General features: G+C 37.9%; 1 protein-coding gene across 4 annotated transcripts in view; it reads left to right on the top strand.

Moving 5' to 3' along the window:
- The window catches only part of LOC145998703 (putative transporter YutK), a 176,988-nt gene that overhangs the window by 87,151 nt on the left and 67,313 nt on the right, over positions 1-22,524 (top strand). For all 4 annotated transcript variants that reach the window (XM_083135187.1, XM_083135189.1, XM_083135188.1 and 1 more), the window contains 5 exons: positions 4,004-4,108; positions 7,382-7,740; positions 15,579-15,732; positions 18,806-19,000; positions 21,912-22,073. In XM_083135187.1, the coding sequence (XP_082991313.1) occupies positions 4,004-4,108; positions 7,382-7,740; positions 15,579-15,732; positions 18,806-19,000; positions 21,912-22,073 (975 nt within the window). The remainder of the gene's footprint in view (positions 1-4,003; positions 4,109-7,381; positions 7,741-15,578; positions 15,733-18,805; positions 19,001-21,911; positions 22,074-22,524) is intronic.

Raw genomic sequence — 22,524 nt, 5'->3', positions numbered from 1 at the left:
CAATATAAACTCGGGATAACACTTCTTCTGTTCAAAAACAACTACCTGAAGCGCTATTAGGTAGTTCTGTCATTTGAAGTCTAGCTGGTGATAGTTCGATTGAAAAGAGATTGTCACGCATAACCAGGCGCGGTTGGCCCTATAGCGCACAGGATCAGTGAACCCCCAGTAATATACGATAATCACCTTGAGAATGAACAATAAACAATGTCTTTACATTTCCACATTATTTCGCTAAAAATTCTACACAATAAGTCATGTATTTGTGCCCGTAATACGGCGAACTCTTTTGCTGAGAAGAAGAAACCGCGAATCGGCCGCCCTGATACAGACCCTCAGTTGAACCCCCACAGGACAGCTCTTGCCATTGTGAAAGCTTCGTGCGGGAGCAGAAGCTCGAGGAGGGTATAGGACAAAATACATGGAAGATGAGATTGCAGAACCTATGTCTCCACCCAACGGTCATGCGCAGTTCGTTCTCTCGCAGAAGGCGCGGGACAAGGCTCCGATCTCGCTGCTTCCTCCCTTCCAGTGTTGCTGTGTGCGGTTCAAGTTTGAAGCGCACACATTACATATTCAATATTCTCTTTGTATCATTTTTGCACCGAACTTCTTGGAATAAATGCAAGATTGTGGCAGAGATGGATGCGTGGAAACAAATAAATGCTGGAATTAGATGCGATGAATTAAAATAAAGGAGATACATTACCAAAATAGCTCGTGCATGCATTCAGATGTTTTTCCTTAAAGGTGGAAACACTTCGGGTTCGCGAAAGAGAAAGAATGGCGCGAAGACGTGACTCGCTGTCGCTCGGTGTCAATCGTCTCAAGTTTGTTAGTTTTTGAAGTGCATGGATACTTGTTGGAAAGTATTAAGTGATGCTGCGAGTGAAGCGAGGGATGGACTTTACCTAGGTTATGTCATTTCATGCAGTGTAGGCGTTGTTGTCCGCGCAGGTAAGAAATGACCGATAGAAGTGCACATAATTAACTTAAACAAACTTCCTTGTCCACTGAAAAAAAGCGTGTGCTGGTCGACCAGCCCCAAATTTGAACAAAGCTGTCGCGTATCAATGAAAAGGGTCTCAGGTTTGATTTCTATAATGCACATGCCATTAGTTGCCATTTCCCTTTAATAAATGTAGGACCAGTTCTGATTAGTCGGTATGGACATCCGGAAGGGGAAAAGGGGGCCGCCCCCCATGGAAATCGAATGTAAACCAAAAATTATATATTACACGCATATAATTTAATTTCAGTCACAGTAATTTTTGGTAATTATTATAAAAGCGTTGCAGTAACTTCAGACTGAAGGAGTGTTTTTTGCTCCTCCTGGGGAAAAAATAGAGTAAGGTGGGGTAAGACTGCGCGGCGGGTAAGACTGCGCACCGGTTTTTCGAGGTGAAAATCACACACAGTTGGCACCACTGCGCCACCGTTACTTCGTCCAACATGGTAGCTAGCTGTGGACAGTGGTGAAGATACGTTTGAGATTCGTTGTGCTGAGAGAGATAAGTGAAAAGGTTTTGAGGATGTTTGCTATTTATTTTGGTACTACGTGTTTTGAGTACTACGTCACTGTGAATGTACACAATATTACGATGTTGATGGATAGAAGCAGCTGTGTTAATGCCGAGTCCACCTGTGTATTAGTTTTCATTGCTTTCTGCAATGGCTGGGCAGCATCACGTGATTTGTTCAGGAATGCAGCACGGGGCACGACTGCGCACGTTCACAGTTTTACCCCACAAGTGTGTGGCTTGCAGGTGCAAGTGTGTGGCTTGCAGGTGGAAGTGTGTGGCTTGCAAGGCCCAGCCATTAGATAGATCATTTTTTGGTCCACTGAAGTCGTTATATTCATCTGAGTGTGATAAGTGGATGAGTAACCATCCGGGTCGCCCAATCACAGTTTTCCAAGTGGCATCCATTTTTACAAAGGCATATGGGAAGGCAGCTACAGTTGGGAATGCCATGAAGGGTTTTGAAGTGACTGGATTATGCCCTTTCAATCAAGACATCTTCACTGAGGACGAGTTTCTTCCCTCTACTGTGACAAATGTATCAGCTCCAACTCCAGGTGAGCAGCCTTCAACAAGTGGGGTTAACAATACTGGACCATCCACCAATGACGTGCCACAGCAGGCAAATGTGGCTCATGCATCAGCTGGCACTCCAGGTGAGCAGCCTTCAACAAGTGGAGTTAACAATACTGGATCATACGGGTACATTTCCGTTAACCAGATATCACCACTTCCACGTGCAGAGCATATTCAGCACAGCCGACGAAAGGGAAGGCAGTCTCAGGTGTTAACTGGATCTCCATTCAAAGTCAACTTGGAAGCCTTGTTGTCTGAGAAGAGTAAGAAGAAAGTTCAGGGGAAACAGAAACGGAACATCGTTGTTGAAGATGATGTAGCAAGCAGAAAACGCCAGAAGAAAGAGTACAATTGCCCAGGTTGTAATGAGAAGTACAGCGATCTTCCAGTAGAGGATTGGATCCAGTGTTCCACATGTGACGAGTGGTGGTATGAAAATTGCACCTCGTATGAAACAGGAACCGTTATTTGTGATTTGTGTTAGCGATTCCAAACCCAAGTGCAGGACGGGATTCACTGTGCCTACTGTGAGAATGCCACGAGAAATGTATCCCATATGATAGAAGAACTTTTTAAGGTGATTTGTGTTTCTTTTTATACAAATGTGACTCTGTGTAGAAAGTGCGCATTCTTACCCGAACTTGATCGCAGTCTTACCCCGCGGTGCGGGTAAGACTACGCATTTGCATGGTCACGGTTTTGTAATTGTTTCATGCAGAAATATTGTTCATTCAGCTTTTCGGAAATTTACTGTGAGTCAGCAAAGGATAGTGCAATGTGTATTGCATTTTTCATGTGTGTCTGTAGTTTCATAGCTTGAATATAAAATTATGAACTCAAACTGCGGAGTCTTGCCCCACCTTACTCTATATTACTTGCCCCTACTTGAGGACGTCCATGACATTCCAACAAAACTCAACTTTTTTCATAAAGGCACAATTTATTGTAGTTTCAGCCCTAAATTTATTCGCACACCCCTAATACAAAACCTTATACCTACTCCCAGGTAAAAAAAAATTCTGGACAAATCTTTTAAGCCCTCCCCCCATCCTTTTGTTAGGCGAAGGAAGTCTATTTTGCGGAAACTGAATATATGTCACATGACTTCAGTGAACCCCCGGGTAAATAATGCACGAGCCGCGCCTGCGCATAACTTATTGCAGTTTGGCGCAAACATGACTGACAGTGTTTAACCTCGTTCTGAAATAGAATTTGCTTGGGGGGGGGGGGGAATCTTGCAGAAGGGAAATTTCGTAGGAAGGGGAAATTTTTCATGGAGAAGCAGCTGTTGTGTTTCGGAAGGGTTCACGTGTGTAGATTGTGTTCAAAGATTTGGGTGTTATCATTGAATAAACATTTCATATTTAGTGGCTGATGAGATTAAATAGTTTTTAAAATGGAAGAAATTTGTTCATTTCTCACAATGCTAAGCCTTATTTTTTTTGTCGTTAAAACTAAAATTTGTCTCTCTTTTCCAGAACTAAAGCAAGTGAAAATTTTAAGCATAGAAGGAACAGGAAAAACGCATGTAAAAATAACATCTATTTTAAATTAATAACACGAATTTTTCCCTAAACCGCGAAAAATAACATCAAAATGTAGGGAAAAATAAAACTGAAACTTCACGACCCTATATATAGGTCTTTTTTTTACCATTTTAGGTCATTTTTAAACAATTTTAAGGTCATTCTATGGGTCTTTTTTTTTTTAGATTTTTTAGGTCATCAACTTCCGAGACCTAGAAGCAACATAAGTAACAATAAAGATGAAACTCCTTCATATACAATTATAACTTTCTGGTTCATTTAAGCTATTGAACCCAGTAATCTTGAATAGAATAACTGATGAGGTTAGTAAATGAACATCCTTATTATTGTTTTATGGTTATTTTTTTTTTAATGATTCAGGATCACCTGATTGCTGTAGAACCAAACAAAAAGGACGGACATGTATTCGAAGAAGCAGAAGGTCAGGAATTTGTCCACGAAAATGGAATTGAAGACAAGAAGAAAGTAAGTAAATGAACTAAAGTTCCAAACATTTTTTCAGGTACATAACACTGGTCTACGTCCATTTTGCTGACTGGAGGGTGATGGTTGTTCTTTAGTAATTCGAGGGTGTTAAATCCAAAACCGAAATCCGTTTTTTTCTATCACGTCAGGTTTCGGAGGAAAATAGAAAATTATCTAATATTAGGGATGTATATTTAGAGCAATGAAACAACGTAGTCCGTAAAGAGGTCACAAGATGGCAGCACATGGAATATTATAATGAATATTATTTCAATCAGTTATTCGAACATTGTTAACCCCAAAACAAAGGACAAATATTACTGACTTTGTAAGGAAAGCATATAGTGCATATTTCGGAATTAAATTGGGTGACCAAGATAAATCCTGGGCACCTCATAAAGTATGCATGACCTGTGTAGACTTAAGGAAAGAAATATGTTAGCGTCTGGAACAACCTTCATGTATCGCGACAGAGAGAGGCATCTATTAAGATATTTTCAAAGGGAAGAAAAACTGGTCTATTGTACAGATGTGAAGGGACTAATTGAAGCTATGGTATGTACTTATAATGCAGAAGAGTGGAGGCTTTTTATTTATAGCTCGAAGAGGATTTTGAAGTGTGTGTTGCTGCATAATGAATAAGTTAGCATTCATTCCTGTTGGCCACTCCGTACATTTGAAGGAAAGCTACGAAACAATGAAAGAACGGTTTCGAAAGATAAAGTATGCAAATGACAGTTGGCTTGTGTGCGGAGATCTTAAGGTCATTTCACTGTTACTTGATCAACAAGCAGGTTTCACGAAATATCCATGCTTTTTGTGTTTATGGGACAGTCGAGCAAGGAACGAACATTGGGTACGAAGACTGTGGCCTGCCAGGAAAAGCTTTGAAGTCGGGGCGAAAAACATCCAGAACAAGCTGCTTGTTGATCCTAAGAAAGTGTTACTTCCTCCACTACACATTAAGTTGGGATTAATGAAGCAGTATGTAAAAGCTCTGGATAAGAATGGGGCTTGCTTTAAATACATTTGCTCAAAATTTCCTGCATTGACGCATGAGAAAATAAAAGCAGGTATTTTTGATGGTCCTCAGATAAGGATGCTAATGAAAGATGAAGAATTCTTACAAACAATGAAAGAAAGATGCATGGTGTGCCTTTTCTGATGTCATTACAAACTTTCTTGGAAACTTCAGGGCGCACAACTACAAGGTTCTAGTTGAAAATTTATTGGTACCTTTTCAAAAGTTAGGAGTAAATATGAGTGCCAAGCTTCACATCCTGCACAGCCACTTAGATGTTTTTCCGTCCAATCTTGGTGCCGTAAGTGAAGAACAGGGCGAACGCTTCCACCAAGACATAAAAACCATGGAGCACCGATATCAGGGGAGATGGAACGAAAACATGATGGCCAACTATTGCTGGTGCTTGCAGCGTGGCGTTCCTGAGGCCACCTACTCCAGAAAATGAAAGAAACGAAAATGTTTGCCTAAGTAGGTATGCATGTTGTGCTATTCTGTGGTGTATGTTAAGTTTAGCGTAAGTACAGGCATCAGGTGTTGAGTGTATGTGCTAGTGAAACAAATTGATGAATTTGCCGGAATTTCCTAAACGTTTTGTCCATTAAGAACTCCCTATTGAGAAAATAGAAACGTATGTTTGTTAAACAACGTGACGTGATACTCTGCATGGACATCTGACTACGTCGCATTCTCTTTGAAAGTGCTGTTGGAATGTAGCCGGATATAATTTTCTGAAAATTTTGAAATGTGACTTCTGAAACAATGCAACTTAATGACTGTTATCAGCTACGCCACCTATGTATAGTCCTATAATTTCATTATGTGCAGATATCTATATGGAAAATTGGAGTTTAGCCCAGTATTATAATATTGTGAAAATTTTCAAATGTGATTTGTGAAAAATTGTGACGTGATACACGTTTTCTGACTACATATTTGGAATCAGCGACCTCAAATTGTATAGAATCAGTTAAAATATCTAAGTCAGCAGAAAAAGAAATTTCATTATGTGCAGATATCTATATGGAAAATTGTTGGAGTTTAACCCAGTATTATAATATAGTAAAAATTTTCAAATGTGATTTGTGAAAAATTGTGACGTGATACACGTTTTCTGACTACATATTTGGAATCAGCGACCTCAAATTATATAGAATCAGTTAAAATATCTAAGTCAGCAGAAAAAAATATTTCATATGTAGACCAGTGTAATCAGTCAGAATGGGAAAAAACAATGGGGATGGTAGATCAATGATAGAATTGTGATAGAGACAGGGTGGGCACTAATCTTGCATTATGAGTTTGCTTTTAAGTTCATTCTATGTACTAAAAGGCTAATCGGGACTGGGCTTACTGTTTAATGTGGGATTAGAACCACTATGTGCCTCCACAGGAACTGAACCCAGGATCCCTTCGTTACAAGGCGATGCTCGCATGTTGAAACTTCATACCGTCCTCTTGAGAAAATGCTTTTGCATACCGTCAAAAAGATTTTCTCTGGACTGGAAATAAATTATAAACCCTTAATATATTTGCTTATGGAATAGCCATACTACCATTATAGAACTGCTATGCTCATTACACACCCAGTTGCTGTGTTCAATCCCCCCCAAGTTGCAATGTTTTACATTATTACATTAGTTTAGTTTGTACTACTGCATGTGGAAAGTGGCACACAACATAATGCAATTCCAGTTTGTCATTATTTCAAGGTATGAACTTTTCCGCCATTCAAAATCAATATCAACTGCATTTTTCAAATCAAAATTTGGAAAGTATTTACATGTAGGCAAGAATCTCTTCAACAATCCTACTCTTGTCCCTCCCCGCTAGCATAGTAGTTACGTCATTGCCTTGTAATCAAGGAGTTCCAGATTAGATAGCCTGTGGAGGCACACAGTAGTTCATATCCCAACTTTAAACTGTGAGTCCAGTCTCAATTAGCCTCTCTGAGCAAAAAGTGGACCTAAAAACGTCTCCGGTTTCTTCTAATCACCTGCTGAATAAATGCACTGTCACATTGTCACTAAAATGTGCAGTGGCTTCATAATCACTCTGCATTTCAGGTTCACTCACTTCAAGCACTAATCCATCAGTTTGCCATGTCTTAAAATCTTTCATTACAAGAATGCCCCATCAGTTATTTTTATGGCGTTTTGTATCTCTTCGTCACACTGCTATAAAGGTCCTTTGGATGTTTATTTTCTGAGAAGTTGGATGCTCAGAAATCTTATTCTTTCTCCTTTTTTAAGGGCTACAGTGAAGCGAATGAAGAAGGAAACCAAATAGGGAGATATATCTCGGACTTTTGGGCATTTGTGGGTGAGAAACGGAAAGAGTACAGCAAAGGCATCAGGGTCTTCATTTACTCGGTGCTCAATGTCGCTTACATCGCTTATTTCATTGGCGCCCTGGTTGTTTGGAGGCAAGGAGAGGACCCAGATGGAAACATCAACTGGTGCAATGGTATTGGGTTTCTTATCATTTGCACAGTCCTCGTATACGGTTGCCTTCTCTACTTCCAAATAATCAAGAGGTTCTTTGGAAGATGGCTGCACCAAAACTGCTTAGTACCAATCAGTAAAGGTGTGAAGAGATTGTGGAAGTTCCTGTAAGTACACTCACTCACTCTCTCTCTCTCTCTCTCTCTCTCTCTCTCTCTCTCTCTCTCTCTCTCTCTCTCTCTCTCTCTCTCTCTCTCTCTCTCTCAAATGTCATCGTGAATGTCACCAATTAGCTTAGCGACTCTGAAAGCTATGGATTAGACACTAATGTAGGTCATTTTCTACATTTTTCACCCCCTCTCACCCCCATGCCGACAGGTGAAGAACTTGGAGTCGAACGGCATTGGGAGTGTCACTATTCATCTTACCGAACCCGAAAACTATGGATTCTATACTAATATCGGTCGTTTTCGATTATTTTTATATGTCACCCCTTCCCACCCCCACCTCTAGGGGTGCCAGGGGTGTCTTACCTCCACGGTATTTATTTCCAGATTGCAAGTGATACGTGTACCAAGTTTGGTTGAAATCGATCCAGGCGTTCGATATATATATATATATATATATATATATATATATATATATATATATATATATATATATATATATACAGGGTGACTGGTAATTAGATGTATTCCCTGAAAGGGGTTAAAGTAGAGACAATTTGCAATAAATTTGACCATATGATACCCCGTCCGAAAATTAGTAGTTTTCGAGATAATCGAGTTTCTATTGTTTTTTCTAAAAATGACAATTTTCCACATAAAAAGATGAATTGAGAAAAAACTGATAATTGTAGGGAACTTATTTAAGCGTTTTCTGATAGCTAACAAATAAGTGGTTCGTTTAAAAAAAAGTTTTTTCCAAATAACAATCACATGTAAGTACCGGGTGGGTCTAAACTTACAAGTGATGATAAAAAAATGCACTCTTAGTTTACTTGGCAACGTATTAATAACAAAAATGGTATGACACGAACCGTACAAATTACTTAAATTACTTCCTTGAGTCATCAGCTATCCAACAAGGTACAAATGTTGCTAACATTTACATTTGTGTACAAGAAATAATACTTCATTCATCTTCATGTGTATGGAATCAATGAACAATACAATTAAAGAACATTACACGTCTTGCTCAAAGTGGGCACCTCCGTTACGAATGCAGGCACGTAAGTTTTTACGGGTCATTTGGTCTCTTAACTCGTGATGTGATGGTGGCCTTGACGTGTTGACCAGCTGTTAAGATCCTCTCCCTGAGCTCTTCTTGCGAGTTTACCGGTGCCTTGTCATGTGGCTCCAAATGTAAAAGTCGCAAGGCGTCAAATCGATCGGGGGATCGAGCTGGGCAGTCATCATGTCACGTCTTGTAGCTAGAGGCACATCCTCCAACAACATTGCCATGCCGTTCCGCAAAAAATGTTCATAAGTGATGCCATTTAAGATTTGGGGCAGGAAAAATGGCTCGATGAAATGATTGTTGATTACGCCCATCCATACTTCTGCCTGGGCGTGCGACAGTGGCTGGATGAAAAGTACCCAAAGAAATGGATTGGCCGAGGCGGACCGATTCCCTGGCCGGCTCGATCCCCCGATTTGACGCCTTGCGACTTTTACATTTGGAGCCACATGACAAGGCACCGGTAAACTCGCAAGAAGAGCTCAGGGAGAGGATCTTAACAGCTGGTCAACACGTCAAGGCCACCATCACATCACGAGTTAAGAGACCAAATGACCCGTAAAAACTTACGTGCCTGCATTCGTAACGGAGGTGCCCACTTTGAGCAAGACGTGTAATGTTCTTTAATTGTATTGTTCATTGATTCCATACACATGAAGATGAATGAAGTATTATTTCTTGTACACATATGTAAATGTTAGCAACATTTGTACCTTGTTGGATAGCTGATGACCCAAGGAAGTAATTTAAGTAATTTGTACGGTTCGTGTCATACCATTTTTGTTATTAATACGTTGCCAAGTAAACTAAGAGTGCATTTTTTTATCATCACTTGTAAGTTTAGACCCACCCGGTACTTACATGTGATTGTTATTTGGAAAAAACTTTTTTCTAAACGAACCACTTGTTTGTTAGCTATCAGAAAACGCTTAAATAAGTTCCCTACAATTATCAGTTTTTTCTCAATTCATCTTTTTATGTGGAAAATTGTCATTTTTAGAAAAAACAATAGAAACTCGATTATCTCGAAAACTACTAATTTTCGGACGGGGTATCATATGGTCAAATTTATTGCAAATTGTCTCTACTTTAACCCCTTTCAGGGAATACATCTAATTACCAGTCACCCTGTATATACAGGGTGTCATTTTAATGGCGCCCACGGAACACAGATTCGTGTAGAGGACATCAGAACAAACAACTTTTCTCAGTAACATTTTTCACGTTGGTGCGTAAATTCGACGCTGCAGCCGTTCAAAAAAGACCGTTTTACCGCCTGGATGCTGGCAACCCAACAATACATTAGATCGTATCTGTGACGTCATTTCCTGCGGCGAAACAGCGCACGGCAGGATTGCAAGGAACACACAAATTTTGTGAAAAATGACAAACTACCCTACATTATTGGCTGTAAAACGAAGCGAGAAACGCGTCCAGTAAACCGAACATCATAGCCTACCAGCCAGAATATCAGCAGTCATCTCAGGGGAAGGGGGAAGTGAACCAACGATATGAGAAATGGTAAAAACCGTATTCAAAATGAAGTGTCAATATCGGATTTTGTCTCAGCCTACATGTCAAATATCAACAACAATAAATTTTATTGTACTTACAACTTACATGTGGCTGTTTACGCCCAGCTACATGTAAATTATATTTGCAAATCTCGTTGCAAGGTTGATACCTACAGGTTTGTGTCCAGATGCCTTGTGGTACTTTGTGCAGATAAGGGAAGTATCTGAGGTTCACGTTGTTACATTACGGCTAAAATACGTACAACCACAGTAACAATCTAATGATGAATCAGTAGCGAATATACTGCCCTGTTCAGAGTTGCAAACTATTACATGTGTATCCGGTGCGTAGATAAACACAGTCGTCGGAGAGTTTGTTTTACTACTATTTATAAACAGGGTGTCATTTTAATGGCGCCAACGAACCACGGAAACGTATAGAAGACATCAAAACAAACAACTTTTCTCAGTAACATTTTTCTCGTTGGAGCGTCGTTTCGGCGCTACAGTCGTTCAAAAAATCCCGTTTTGCCGCCTGAATGCTGGCAACCCAACACAACATTTGATAGCATTTGTGACGTCATATCCCGTCGTGAAGCGATGCGTTACAGGGTTGCCAGGAATACACATATTCTGTGAAAAATGACATAGCTACAATCAGCCACATTATATACCGTAAAACAAAACGAGAAAACACGTTCTGTAACCTAACAGGAAGTAAACAAACGATACGAAAAATGGTAGAAAGAAAATACAATTCAAGTGGAAGTGGTCACTGTATCGAATTTTGTCTCAGCAAGTTGGCATCTACAATTTAGTCTATCCACTTCGTTCTTCTGATACCAGTTGTCTGTGACACACTGAACACATGACAAAATAGAAATGAAAGAACTCAAAATTTCAAAGATAATCAACGCATAATATAATGTATATTCAGGGCATTGTGAGGCAAGTAGCAAAAATGGTTGAAAATACAGCGATATAAGTAGTAGTAACACAAACTCTCCGACGACTGTGTTTATCTACACACCGGATACACATGTAATAGTTTGCAACTGTGAACAGGGCAGTATATTCGTTACTGATTCGTCATTACGTTGTTACTGTGGTTGTACGTATTTTTAGCCGTAATGATACTTCCGTTATCAGCACAAAAGTACCACAAGGCATCTGGACACAAATCTGTAGATATCAAATTTGCAACGAGATTTGCAAATATTTGACATTTAGCTGGGCGTAAACAGTCACATGTAAGCTGCAAGTCCAATAAAATTTATTGTTGTTGATATTTGACATGTAGGCTGAGACAAAATCCGATATTGACACGTCATTTTGAATACGGTTTTTACCATTTCTCATATCGTTGGTTCACTTCCCCCTTCCCCTGAGATGACTGCTGATCTTCTGGCTGGTAGGCTATGATGTTCGGTCTTCTGGATGCGTTTCTCGCTTTGTTTTACAGCTTATAATGTAGTAGGTAGTTCGTCATTTTTCACAAAATTTGTGTGTTCCTTGCAATCCTGCCGTGCGCTGTTTCACCGCAGGGAATGACGTCACAGATACGATCTAATGTATTGTTGGGTTGCCAGCATCCAGGCGGTAAAACGTTTTTTTTTTTTTTGAACGGCTGCAGCGTCGAATCGACGCCTCGACGAGAAAAATGTTACTGAGAAAAGTTGTTTGTTCTGATGTCCTCTATACGAATCTGTGTTCCGTGGGCGCCATTAAAATGACACCCTGTGTGTATATATGTATATATGTATATATATATATATATATATATATATATATATATATATATATATATATATAAATGGATGTATGTGTGTGGGTGTGTATATTTGTTTGTTCCGGCATAACTCTCGAACACCTGGAGCAATTTCAACCAAACTTGATACCAGTGCCGGCCGAGTGAGGCAGTTGTTCCCCCAATTTTCGCCACTTTTGTCCCCGAACTATGCTAAATCTTATCTACAAAGGGAAATATACTGTCTTTGCCCCCCGAGTTTTTGGCACCTTTACCCCCCCCCCCCCCCAGTTTTGGGACCCAATCGCCGCCGGCGCCACTGCTTGATACACGTATCACTTGCAAGCTAGAAAGAATACTTTTGGGGTAACACACTCCTGGCACCCCTAGGAGTGGGGTGGGAAGGGGTGACATGTAAAAATAATTCAAAACGACAGATATTAAATTCCGCACAGACATCCGTGACTATGAAATCCCGCACAACGATAGTGTTTCTCGGGTTGTTTAACATTCAGGCTGATTTGATTTTGTGTTGTGTAAAGGTGTGGAATCCATAGTTTTCGTGACACTCCCAATGCGGTTCAACTTCAAGTTCATCACCTATCAGCATGGGGGGTGAGAGGGGGTGAAAAATAAAATGCCACAAATGACCTACACTAGTGTCGAATCCATAGTTTTCGGAGTCTCTAAGCTACAACATTGGTGACATTCACGATGAAATAAAATTAGTTACATTTTACACTATAGTTAGAATTCATTATTTTCCTGGTTAATAGAAGATTGGGATAACTATATACCCGGGCAACGCCAGGTATTCAGCTAGTATATAGATAAACCTTATGAGTAAAATATCAACAGATCAACTATAGATCAAATTTTTCACATCAAACAGACAGAAAAGAAAAAGTGGGAATATAATCAAAATGTCCAATATCCATTGCTTTTTAAAAAATAAGCATATGATTCGGTTAAAATGGACAAAGTATGTAATATATTAGTAGAGTTGGGAATACCTAATAAGCTTGTTTATATGATAAAATTATGCACTAATGAAGCAAAGCAAAATTCGTGAGAGTGTTTAATATGTCTGACAAATGTACATTTCATGACTGGTTAAGACAGGGAGATGTATTATCTCCATTGCTGTTTAATTTTGCCTTAGAATGTGTTGTTAAGAAGGTAAAAGAAACTAATAAAAATACTAAAATTAAATGTACTGACTCAGTTGTTAGCATATGCAGATTGTGTAGAATTACTAGGGAATGGCATAAATACAATTAAAAATAATGAAGCAGCTAAAGAGATAGGGTTGGAAGTTAGCAAAGATAAAACTATGCTTACAGACTGAAACCAAGTGTTAGGCAATAATCAAAATTTAACTGTTGATAACAACTCGTTTGAATTAATTTCTAAATTCAAGTACTTGGGGGTAATACCAACAAATGAAAATTATATTAATAGGAAATGAAAAGAAGACTTAATTCAGCAAATGCATGTTACTTTTCTTTTCAAAAATTTTTATCTTCACATATAATATCTAAGAAACTAAAAGTTAATATATACGAAACAGTAATTTTGCCTGTAGTATTATATGGATGTGAAACTTGGTCTATTACATTAAAAGAGGAACATAAATTAAGAGTATTTGAAAATAAAATCCTTAGAAAAATATGTGGACTTAAAAGGGGATGAGTCAAGTGAGTGGAGAAGGTTACATAATTTAGAACTGCACAATGTGCATTCTGTCCAGACATTATTAGAATTATTAAATGAAGAAGACGTAGGTGGGAAGTCCATGTGGCATGAATGAGAGAGGAAAGAAGAGTACAGGATTCTTGTTGGGAAACCTGATGATAAGAGACCTGCTGGAAGATGAAGGGATAACGTTGAGATGGACCTCAAGAAAATTGGTAAGGATGGAAAAGATTGGATTCATCTTGCCCAGGATAGGGACAGATGGAAGGCTTGTGTTGCTGGAGCCATAAACCTGCAGGTTGATGTGTAAATTGAGGATTGCTAGGAATGAAAGTGCCCAATTTTCAGTTGCATATCCAGGTAATGGTTCTCACTGGATCAGGATATTTTCAGAACCAGGTAACATTGATCCGAAAACTTCAGGTTTAAGAAGGCTAGAGAGTTAGTTATTTAGTTAGAGTAAAATATACCCCTAACTTTTACAGCTTTTTCTTGAATTAGGTATGCAAAAATTAATATCAAAATATGGCTGTGAATTTCAGTACATTAATGGTATTATATGTAAACAAAAAGTATGAAATAACAATTGTTCTGGATTTGATTTTCTGTTTGATTAAATAGTACTAAATTCTCTGTTTATATAATAACAAAATAATTATGATAATAATTTGGAATAAAATTGATTTATTCTATAACATTTATTATTGTATAAAAATTATATTTTTAATTTTTATCTATTTGTATTATTGCTGTTATTATTTATACTATTCAAGTTTCATCATTGGCCTGATCCCCCTTGCAATAATTTCTGGTAACACTCATGATTCTCTTCCTAGGTCTGCTTCTTTTTTCAATCTTGGCATCTCTTTCTACTCTTTCCCTTTCTTCCTGATCATTTCTTTTTCCCCTCCCATGTTCTGTTTCATCTGCTTTGTTCTGCCTCTCTCTATTTGAATACAATTTCTGTCATTCTTTATCAATTCGATCCTTTCCAAAACATCGGTCTGTGTTCCAGAGGCGATTCCTCTATGTAGGTAGTGAGGCACTTCCTACAGTTCATTTATACTTGCTTGAAGTTCTCTGCTTTTTGGAAGTTTCATAATAATGCACATTATAAAATGATGAGCTCAATGTATGAACAATTGACTAGGTTAGCTACTCTCAAGAGACTTGACTGCTGTCTCTCGCTCAAGCCGCAACCCAAAGACGATGGACACACACGCTTTGCTGCCCCTCCTGAGGAACCTCGCTGGTATCAATACGAACAGATGGGTGAGGAGTGGAAAAGGGGCAGGGGGAAGGTTGCGGTTTTAAAGCATCCAGCGAGAAAGCATCGAGGGTTTCCTCAATCAGTGATGCCAACCCCAGCAAAATGCTTCTCAACCTAGCACAGTTTGATTTTACTTGGCACCTAGCACCCTACTTTTGGTAAAATATAGCATAAAATTGCAAACCTGAGTCTCCCACCGAACTTAAAAGTCCAAGATCTTTCAGTCAACTTGAATTCTTGTATGGTTCGCCGAACTAGGAATGAGTTGAAATTTTGTGATGCTGGTTGTTAATGAAAAATATGGGAGAAATAGAATGTCAATGCGGGAACCAGGAGGACAAATAAATAAGAAAAAATTAAAAAAACTAATACAGGAAATCCTGGGAAATACGGGAGTGTTGTTTACCCTTGTCCTCATGGACTTGATATTTGGATATGACACCACTTTTTAGCCAACTCCTTTGCTTTCTGATATGAAATCAAATACGACATTGACTTTGGCTTTGATGAAATTTATGAGTATGCAAAATTTCATTGCAGAACGTTCAAGATAGCTGTGTGTGTCATAATTGTGGGTGGATTCATTGCTTTCCTAGTGGTGGATACTAAAGGCGAAAGACATAGGTTGATCTCCTTCCTTGGAATAGTGGTGCTTATTTTACTTGGAGCTATATTTTCACGGCATCCAGGGCAGGTAAGAGTTATGGAATATATTTTCTACATTACTACTCTCTTAGGTACACATCTCAATCGCTATTTGTAATTGAACTTCACTGTACATGGTAGCTAGGATAATCACTTTTAACCATACGATTCTGTATTATGATTATACAGTGGTCGGAAGTAGCGCGCTACTTGTAGCATCGCTACTGTAGCTAGCTACAAAATTTGTAGTGGTAGCTGTAGCGGCACTACATTTTTAAATTGTAGTTGTAGCGGTAGCGAAGCTACAAAATTCCTGTAGTTGTAGCGAAAATTTCGCTACAGCTACATTTTTCTCAGCATTTTGAGGTAATTTTTGAATGTGGCAACGGCGTCAAAAATAAAGGACAGTATTGCTTACTTTTGCAAGAGACTCAAAAAGACAAAGTCCATTACATGCAAATACAGATAATCTAGATTATAAATATCTGCGTAATTTATTTCATTAGCATCTGAATAATTCTAATATCCTGATAACTAACTGGCATATATGAATATATTCCGGCTAATAGCCATTTATTTTAGCTGCATCGCTATTTTGGGGAGAATCATGCCGCATTTGCTACATCGCCCCGTTTGTGCCACCCCTGGAACAAATCCTGTGGATATCGATGGCGTAACAGACTGCAAAATATCGATAATTACTGTGTAAAACACAACATACAGTGCAAAAACGGGCGATCCATTTTCTACTAATCTGACAAAGCAATAGTGCCAGCAATCAATGGTTCAGTACGTTAACAGCATTGATCATTGCAAGTGTATAGGATCACACCGGCAAGAAATTATTGTTACAAGAACGATAGTGTTTCTGGAATTACAATTATTTTGGTCATAATGTTTGTTCGCAAATTTTAAAATTACAATATGTTTAGAACACTCGGGTTTACACATCGGTTTCCTCGATATATTTTATCATATTGCAAAAAAACGTACAAGTTATTGACTTTCCTGCAGAAATGACATTTTTTTGTTAAATTACACAGTTTTCAAATTTATGTATTTTTCCTACTTTTGCGTCCCTTTTCTTTAACTTTTTCTAATCATGGCAATGAGGATGCATTGTTTATTTAGTTATTTTCTTATCTATGGCCGTTTTCTGCCACTTTAGGTTAATTGTGAGAATGAGAAAGAATGATGAATGATGAGCAGTGTGGGGAATGGAGGAGCAGGAGGATCCCATCTTCCCAACTAGGAGTCATTCCTAGTGTTTGTTTTGAGTCCACTTTATGCACAAATCAGCTGATCGAGACTAAAACGAACCACCATGTGCCCTCCGCCCCGTATCAAACCTGGGGCCCTTTGAATACAAGGTGACAATTACTGTGTCTTCGGGGAAGCATTTCCAACAGAAAAACTTACGTAAAGCATTGCTCCATCTGTTTCTCATTTATACCACTAGAAGCAGCACCCAGCTATCCTCAAGGATCGAGCAAATATCCGCCATCCCCCCAAATAACATTCTGTTTAAGTGAAGAAGATTAAATTGCTAAATATCACATTTTTATCTTATTCCTATTTTGTGCAACACGTTCTAGTTAATTTCGATACATGTGATATTCTTCCAATTAATTTTTAAAAAAAGTCTGTCACATAAATATTTTTTCAAATGACAATAAGGACATAACGGATACATGTAAGACCTAGTTTTTTAAATTGATATGCCACTTACAAAGGTACTTTATTCTCAAACACTTTATTCAAAATATATAACTGAAGTAACACTGCTATAAAAATTATAGAATGAAGGGAATCATGGTAATAAATAACAGAATATATTTTTCAGTACGTACAACTATCATACTAGGGCTTCTTTTGAATAGCCATATTGCTGTTTTAAGTTTTTAATACAGAAGTAGCGAGTAGCGAACAGGAGTAGCGTAGCGAGCTACTTTTTGGTAAATGTAGTTGTAGCTGTAGCGAAGCTACATTTTGGAAGAGTAGCTGTAGTTGTAGCGAAGCTACTTATAAAATGTAGCGTTCTGATCACTGTGATTATAGTACATACTTTTGTCTCTTTCCCACAGATATAATATATGTCAGTGACAACCATGAATCTGTCTTGTGTCATTGCATGACACAGCATACAAAATGCAAATTTTCAAGGATTCGGAACATCAAAACAAGCAAATGTCAGTAGCTTGAAATTTGCTTTTAACGTCAACTTTATGCGCAGATGGACTAATCAGTCCTAGATCTGCAGTTTAAAATGGAATCTGAATCACTATGTGCCTCCACCAAGTGTCAAACTTGGGGCTCCTTGATTATAAGGCAACGATGTTACCACGATGTTACCACAATGTTACCACTATGCCATTGGAGAGGCTCCAAAATAAACATCATTAAGAAAAGTTAATTGTCTTCATGTCCATATACTGCTTTACTTAATATATCATACAAAAATGAATATTCAGACTTAAATAATAATAATAATAATAAAATCGTCTTTATTAGAGCGGGCGTGCATTTACTCGTATTTAATATTTTTTTATTGTTTGCTGGGGACTGATAGGGGAGGCACCTGGTTCTTCCTTTGGTGCTGTTACTGCTTCTACATTGTGTGAAAGTTTCTTGTTTATGTATGGTGACACCAAAATAAATAATACTTTACACCTAATTGTTAAATTGTTACTCGCACATGGACAAAAGTCGCATAAGAACTCTTTGTATGTATTTCAAAGATATCAGTAGGTTATCATAATACTCACTGTGGATATTCTATTATTGTCAAATGTGTGGCCGGCTCCCATGGCAGAGTGGTTAGCACATCGTGCTATGATGCCAGGGGTACCAGATTCGAATCCTGGCCTGGACATGGATGTTTGTGAGTGTCCATTCATCAATTTCATCATATCACCACTCATCCCCATCTTCACAAATTAGCCAAAAGTAGCACAAGAAGCAAAGTAAAATAAAGCAAATCAATCAATCAATCAAATGTGTGCATTAGTAATTCTAATATTATGGTTGTCTTATGTCACAAAAAGTAAATTCTTTTCACATAAGAATATGTAAGCATAGGAGTGTTTCCATGGTTGTAATAGCTCATGATTTGTTTCTTTTAGATTAAATGGAGGCCTGTAATACTAGGTCTGATAATGCAATTACTGTTTGGCCTCTTCACCCTCCGTTGGGAAGTTGGGAGGCAGATATTCGAGTGTCTGGGAGACAAGGTTGCAGGATTCCTTGCGTTTGCCGACAAGGGATCATCTTTTATTTATGGTGTTCTTGTGACAGACTATCAGTTGTTTGCCTTCAAGGTAAGTTTGGGACTAAAACTGGAAAAAATTACAACTGTGCCAAAATTAGAGATATTTCATCTCTTCTAAATTTGAACATGACCCATAGATTAGCCTTCAGATATAGTAACACTAAATTCCAGTCTAAGTTTCTTTGTAGCTAATATACTATCCAAAAAATGCCTATTTGAAACAACTTTATAGATTATCACCAAGCACTTGACACAGATTGAAATATGTAAATGCCATATTTATTTTAAATAGTAAATAGAGGTTCTTGGTGGACCTTTTCAGTTAGTACCTTCAAACATTGCAAAGCACTGAATATTTTCACTATTATAAATCCTATGGAAGCTTAATTGTGCTTTATGCACTAACCATAGGTGTGCACACAGGGGGCAAAGGGGCAGTTCCCCCCTAATCATGGATGTCCAGAGGGACAAGCAAGGTACAATCATAAATTGCACATGGTAAAACTACAGACATACCACAATGATCTGGATAGCCTAGTGTGGGGATTCAACCTGCAAACACTACAAATGTGAATCCATCACCTTAACCATCAATTCAAAAGAAGCAATGCTGGATTGCTACATTTAACGTGTGGTTCTAATGGCGATAGAGTTCACACAGAGATAATGTATTATAGGCAGATATTGAATTCAGGCAGCAAACAGTCTGCACTGTGAATCTGTGGTTAGCACCTACCGTAACATGGGAGTCAAACAAACACTCTTTGTCATGTGAGATTTAATGGAGAGTAATGCACAGCGACATTCAGTCTTTGTCCACATAACAGCAGCTTTAGACCAAAGAATAAGAAAAGCATAAATTTTTAAACATAAATTGTGCTGCAGGTTATATGCGAGATATAATTCTGACAATTTTCCTTATCAAAACCAGGGACCGTGTTATACGCCCATAAAAATGGCATTAAATATATCAATATGTGCACAAATCCTATGAATGCTCAGTTTCTATCGAACTGCTATCTTTCTCCTTCCAATTACTTTAATAGTAAAATTAGCACTTCAAATCACTACTACTTTCGTAAAGGAAATCACCCAAAAATCATGTTTGATCCTCACCAGTATGTTGTTTCAATATTTAGCTGCAATTAATTGACAGACATAATTGCAAAAAGTTATTGCATTTTTATTATGTATAATTTAAGAATAAAATATGCTCATAGTGTATATCTTCATCATGTGACCATCATTTCCTTAGTTTCTACTTCCTTCTTATTTTGTACTCAAATAACAGAATGATCCTTCACTAGGTTATACAGCATCAGTGTGTGCAAAAGTTAACATATGTTTATAAAAATCACATTGTTCTGGCCTATGCAGGCAACAAATGTGTTCTGTTATGAAAGCTGGGTTTGAGCATGGTAAATTTGTATTTTGTATTTCAGCAAATTTCCATTCAAGCTGCAAAAAAACTACTCTAAATACCTGAAATGTATTAAATGTTTAGAGCATACTTGGCAATAAATAACTCTGCTGACAGTGGTAAATGCATCGTTACCTTCTACCCACTGTTGGAGCAATATGCTGTTGCAAATAAGCAAAAATCCACCCCTTAGTAATAACTACTAAGTTCTTCAGACTCTTGCTGTTAAACAGTTTTGTCTTAAATGCATGAACACAATTGTTTGGAAGAAAAGGAGTGCTGCACATTTCAGAAACAATTTATTTGTTCGTTATGGTGCCTCTATGTTTCTGCATTATATATATATATATACGTGTGTGTGTGTGTGTGTAGGTATATATCAAGGCTTTTGCCCCCTAATCAGAGGGTCTGCTCATGCCTATGGCACTAACATCATCATCATTAAGGTTCTTAAAGAGTTATATGAATTGACAAAAATAATGTTAAAGCAAAAAAATAGAAGTAGAATTAATTCAAGTTTCAAAAATATTGTCTTTCTGTTCATAAACTGTTAACTATACATAACAGAATCTAAAGATTACAATACACGAAACAGTAAATTTACTTGTAGTGTTATATGGATGTGAAACCCCATGCCCTAAAACAAAGTTTTTAAAACAAAATTCTTAGAAAGGTATTTGGAACTAATTGAAACGAAGAAAAAGGTTAGTGCAGAAGCTATAATAACACAGGACTACATAACTCAGATGTGACTTCAAAAGCAAGCAGCATAGTTCTATGGTGTTGGATTATATGAACTATATGCTATGACATGTTTGAATCTGGCTGGAGACTATGTTGAAAAATATAGCAAAGATGAGGTTTTAAGTTCTAAAAAAAAAAAAAAAAAACGTTTAGGAAGACAGAGTGTTAATTGTTTGTATCACTATAGTGTATGTTCAGTGCAACAGAGAAACATTTCGATTGCTCGAATTGGTTTATTTTACTTCGCTTTTCTGCCACTTTTAGGTAATTGTGAAGATAAAGAAGAGTGATGTTATGATGAAATTGATGAACGGACACTCAACTATGCTCAGACTGGGATTCGATCCTGGGGCCCCTGGCAAGTGACATGCCCAAGGGAAGGGGGGTTGATGGTGTCATAGTCTCCCCCTCTTTTGGCCAAGTATTACTAAAAAAAGAATGTCAAAGGCAGTAAAAGATGGCAAAAAGTGAGGGCTGACTACTAAAAAAAGTAAATCCCTGGCATCGTAGCATGCTGTGCTAAACATTCCACCATGGAAGTCAGCACAACCTGAAAATTATTTTCTCAGCATTATATTTTTCTTAATCTTTGGTACTACTTACCATACTTATTTATTATTTTAAGATTTTAAGATTACAATGGAAATAAATAGCATGGCTAAATGCTGAAGTAGGTATTCTATTAGAAACACTATTTCTAGCAATATTCATGGATGAAGTGTTCTATTTTACTGGAGATGTGATATTCTCGTCACACACATTTCATACTTTAATATGTTCTTCTTTTTTTTTTCAGACACTGTCTGTGATATTTTTCTTCAGCTTCATGATTCAGATATTGTACTATTATGGAGCGATGCAATGGATAGTGACAAAAATTGGTTGGTTCTTGCAGTCTATTCTTGGGACGACGATGTGCGAGTCTGTGAACACTGCTGCCAGCATATTTGTGGGCATGGTAAGTTACGACTCGAAATCATGTTCTGGTTAGTAGTGTGCAATGTGTATGACCGTACAGTCATTTCATCTTGAAAGACAATGGATATCTAATAATTCTCAGAATGTTACTGAGAATGGTTCTATATTAGCATGCAATGTGAATTGGACATTATCCATTGTCTAGGAAAAGGGCACCATGGAGAAGTTGGTTAGACCAATGGATTGGTAGTAAAAATTACAGGTCTGTCATAGTTTGATACCCACCACCAGCAGAAAGAAATTTGTTCACCTGAAGATGAGAGAAGAGATGCTCTCTCGAAATGTAGTGTTAAGCGCTAGACAATGAATAGGATAATGGCCGATTAACGTTGCATGCTAAGACAATGAGACATATGAATGAATTGAGGATGCAGCATACAGGCAATATAAGTCCGCACTCAAATCAAACTTGCAGTCAGTGCGTGATTATT

The sequence above is a fragment of the Lepisma saccharinum genome, chromosome 14 (genome assembly GCF_977018435.1).
Source record: "Lepisma saccharinum chromosome 14, izLepSacc3.1, whole genome shotgun sequence".
Taxonomy (NCBI): domain Eukaryota; kingdom Metazoa; phylum Arthropoda; class Insecta; order Zygentoma; family Lepismatidae; genus Lepisma; species Lepisma saccharinum.
The sequence above is the reverse complement of the archived record's forward strand: the minus strand, read 5'-3'. Positions and strand labels throughout refer to the sequence as shown.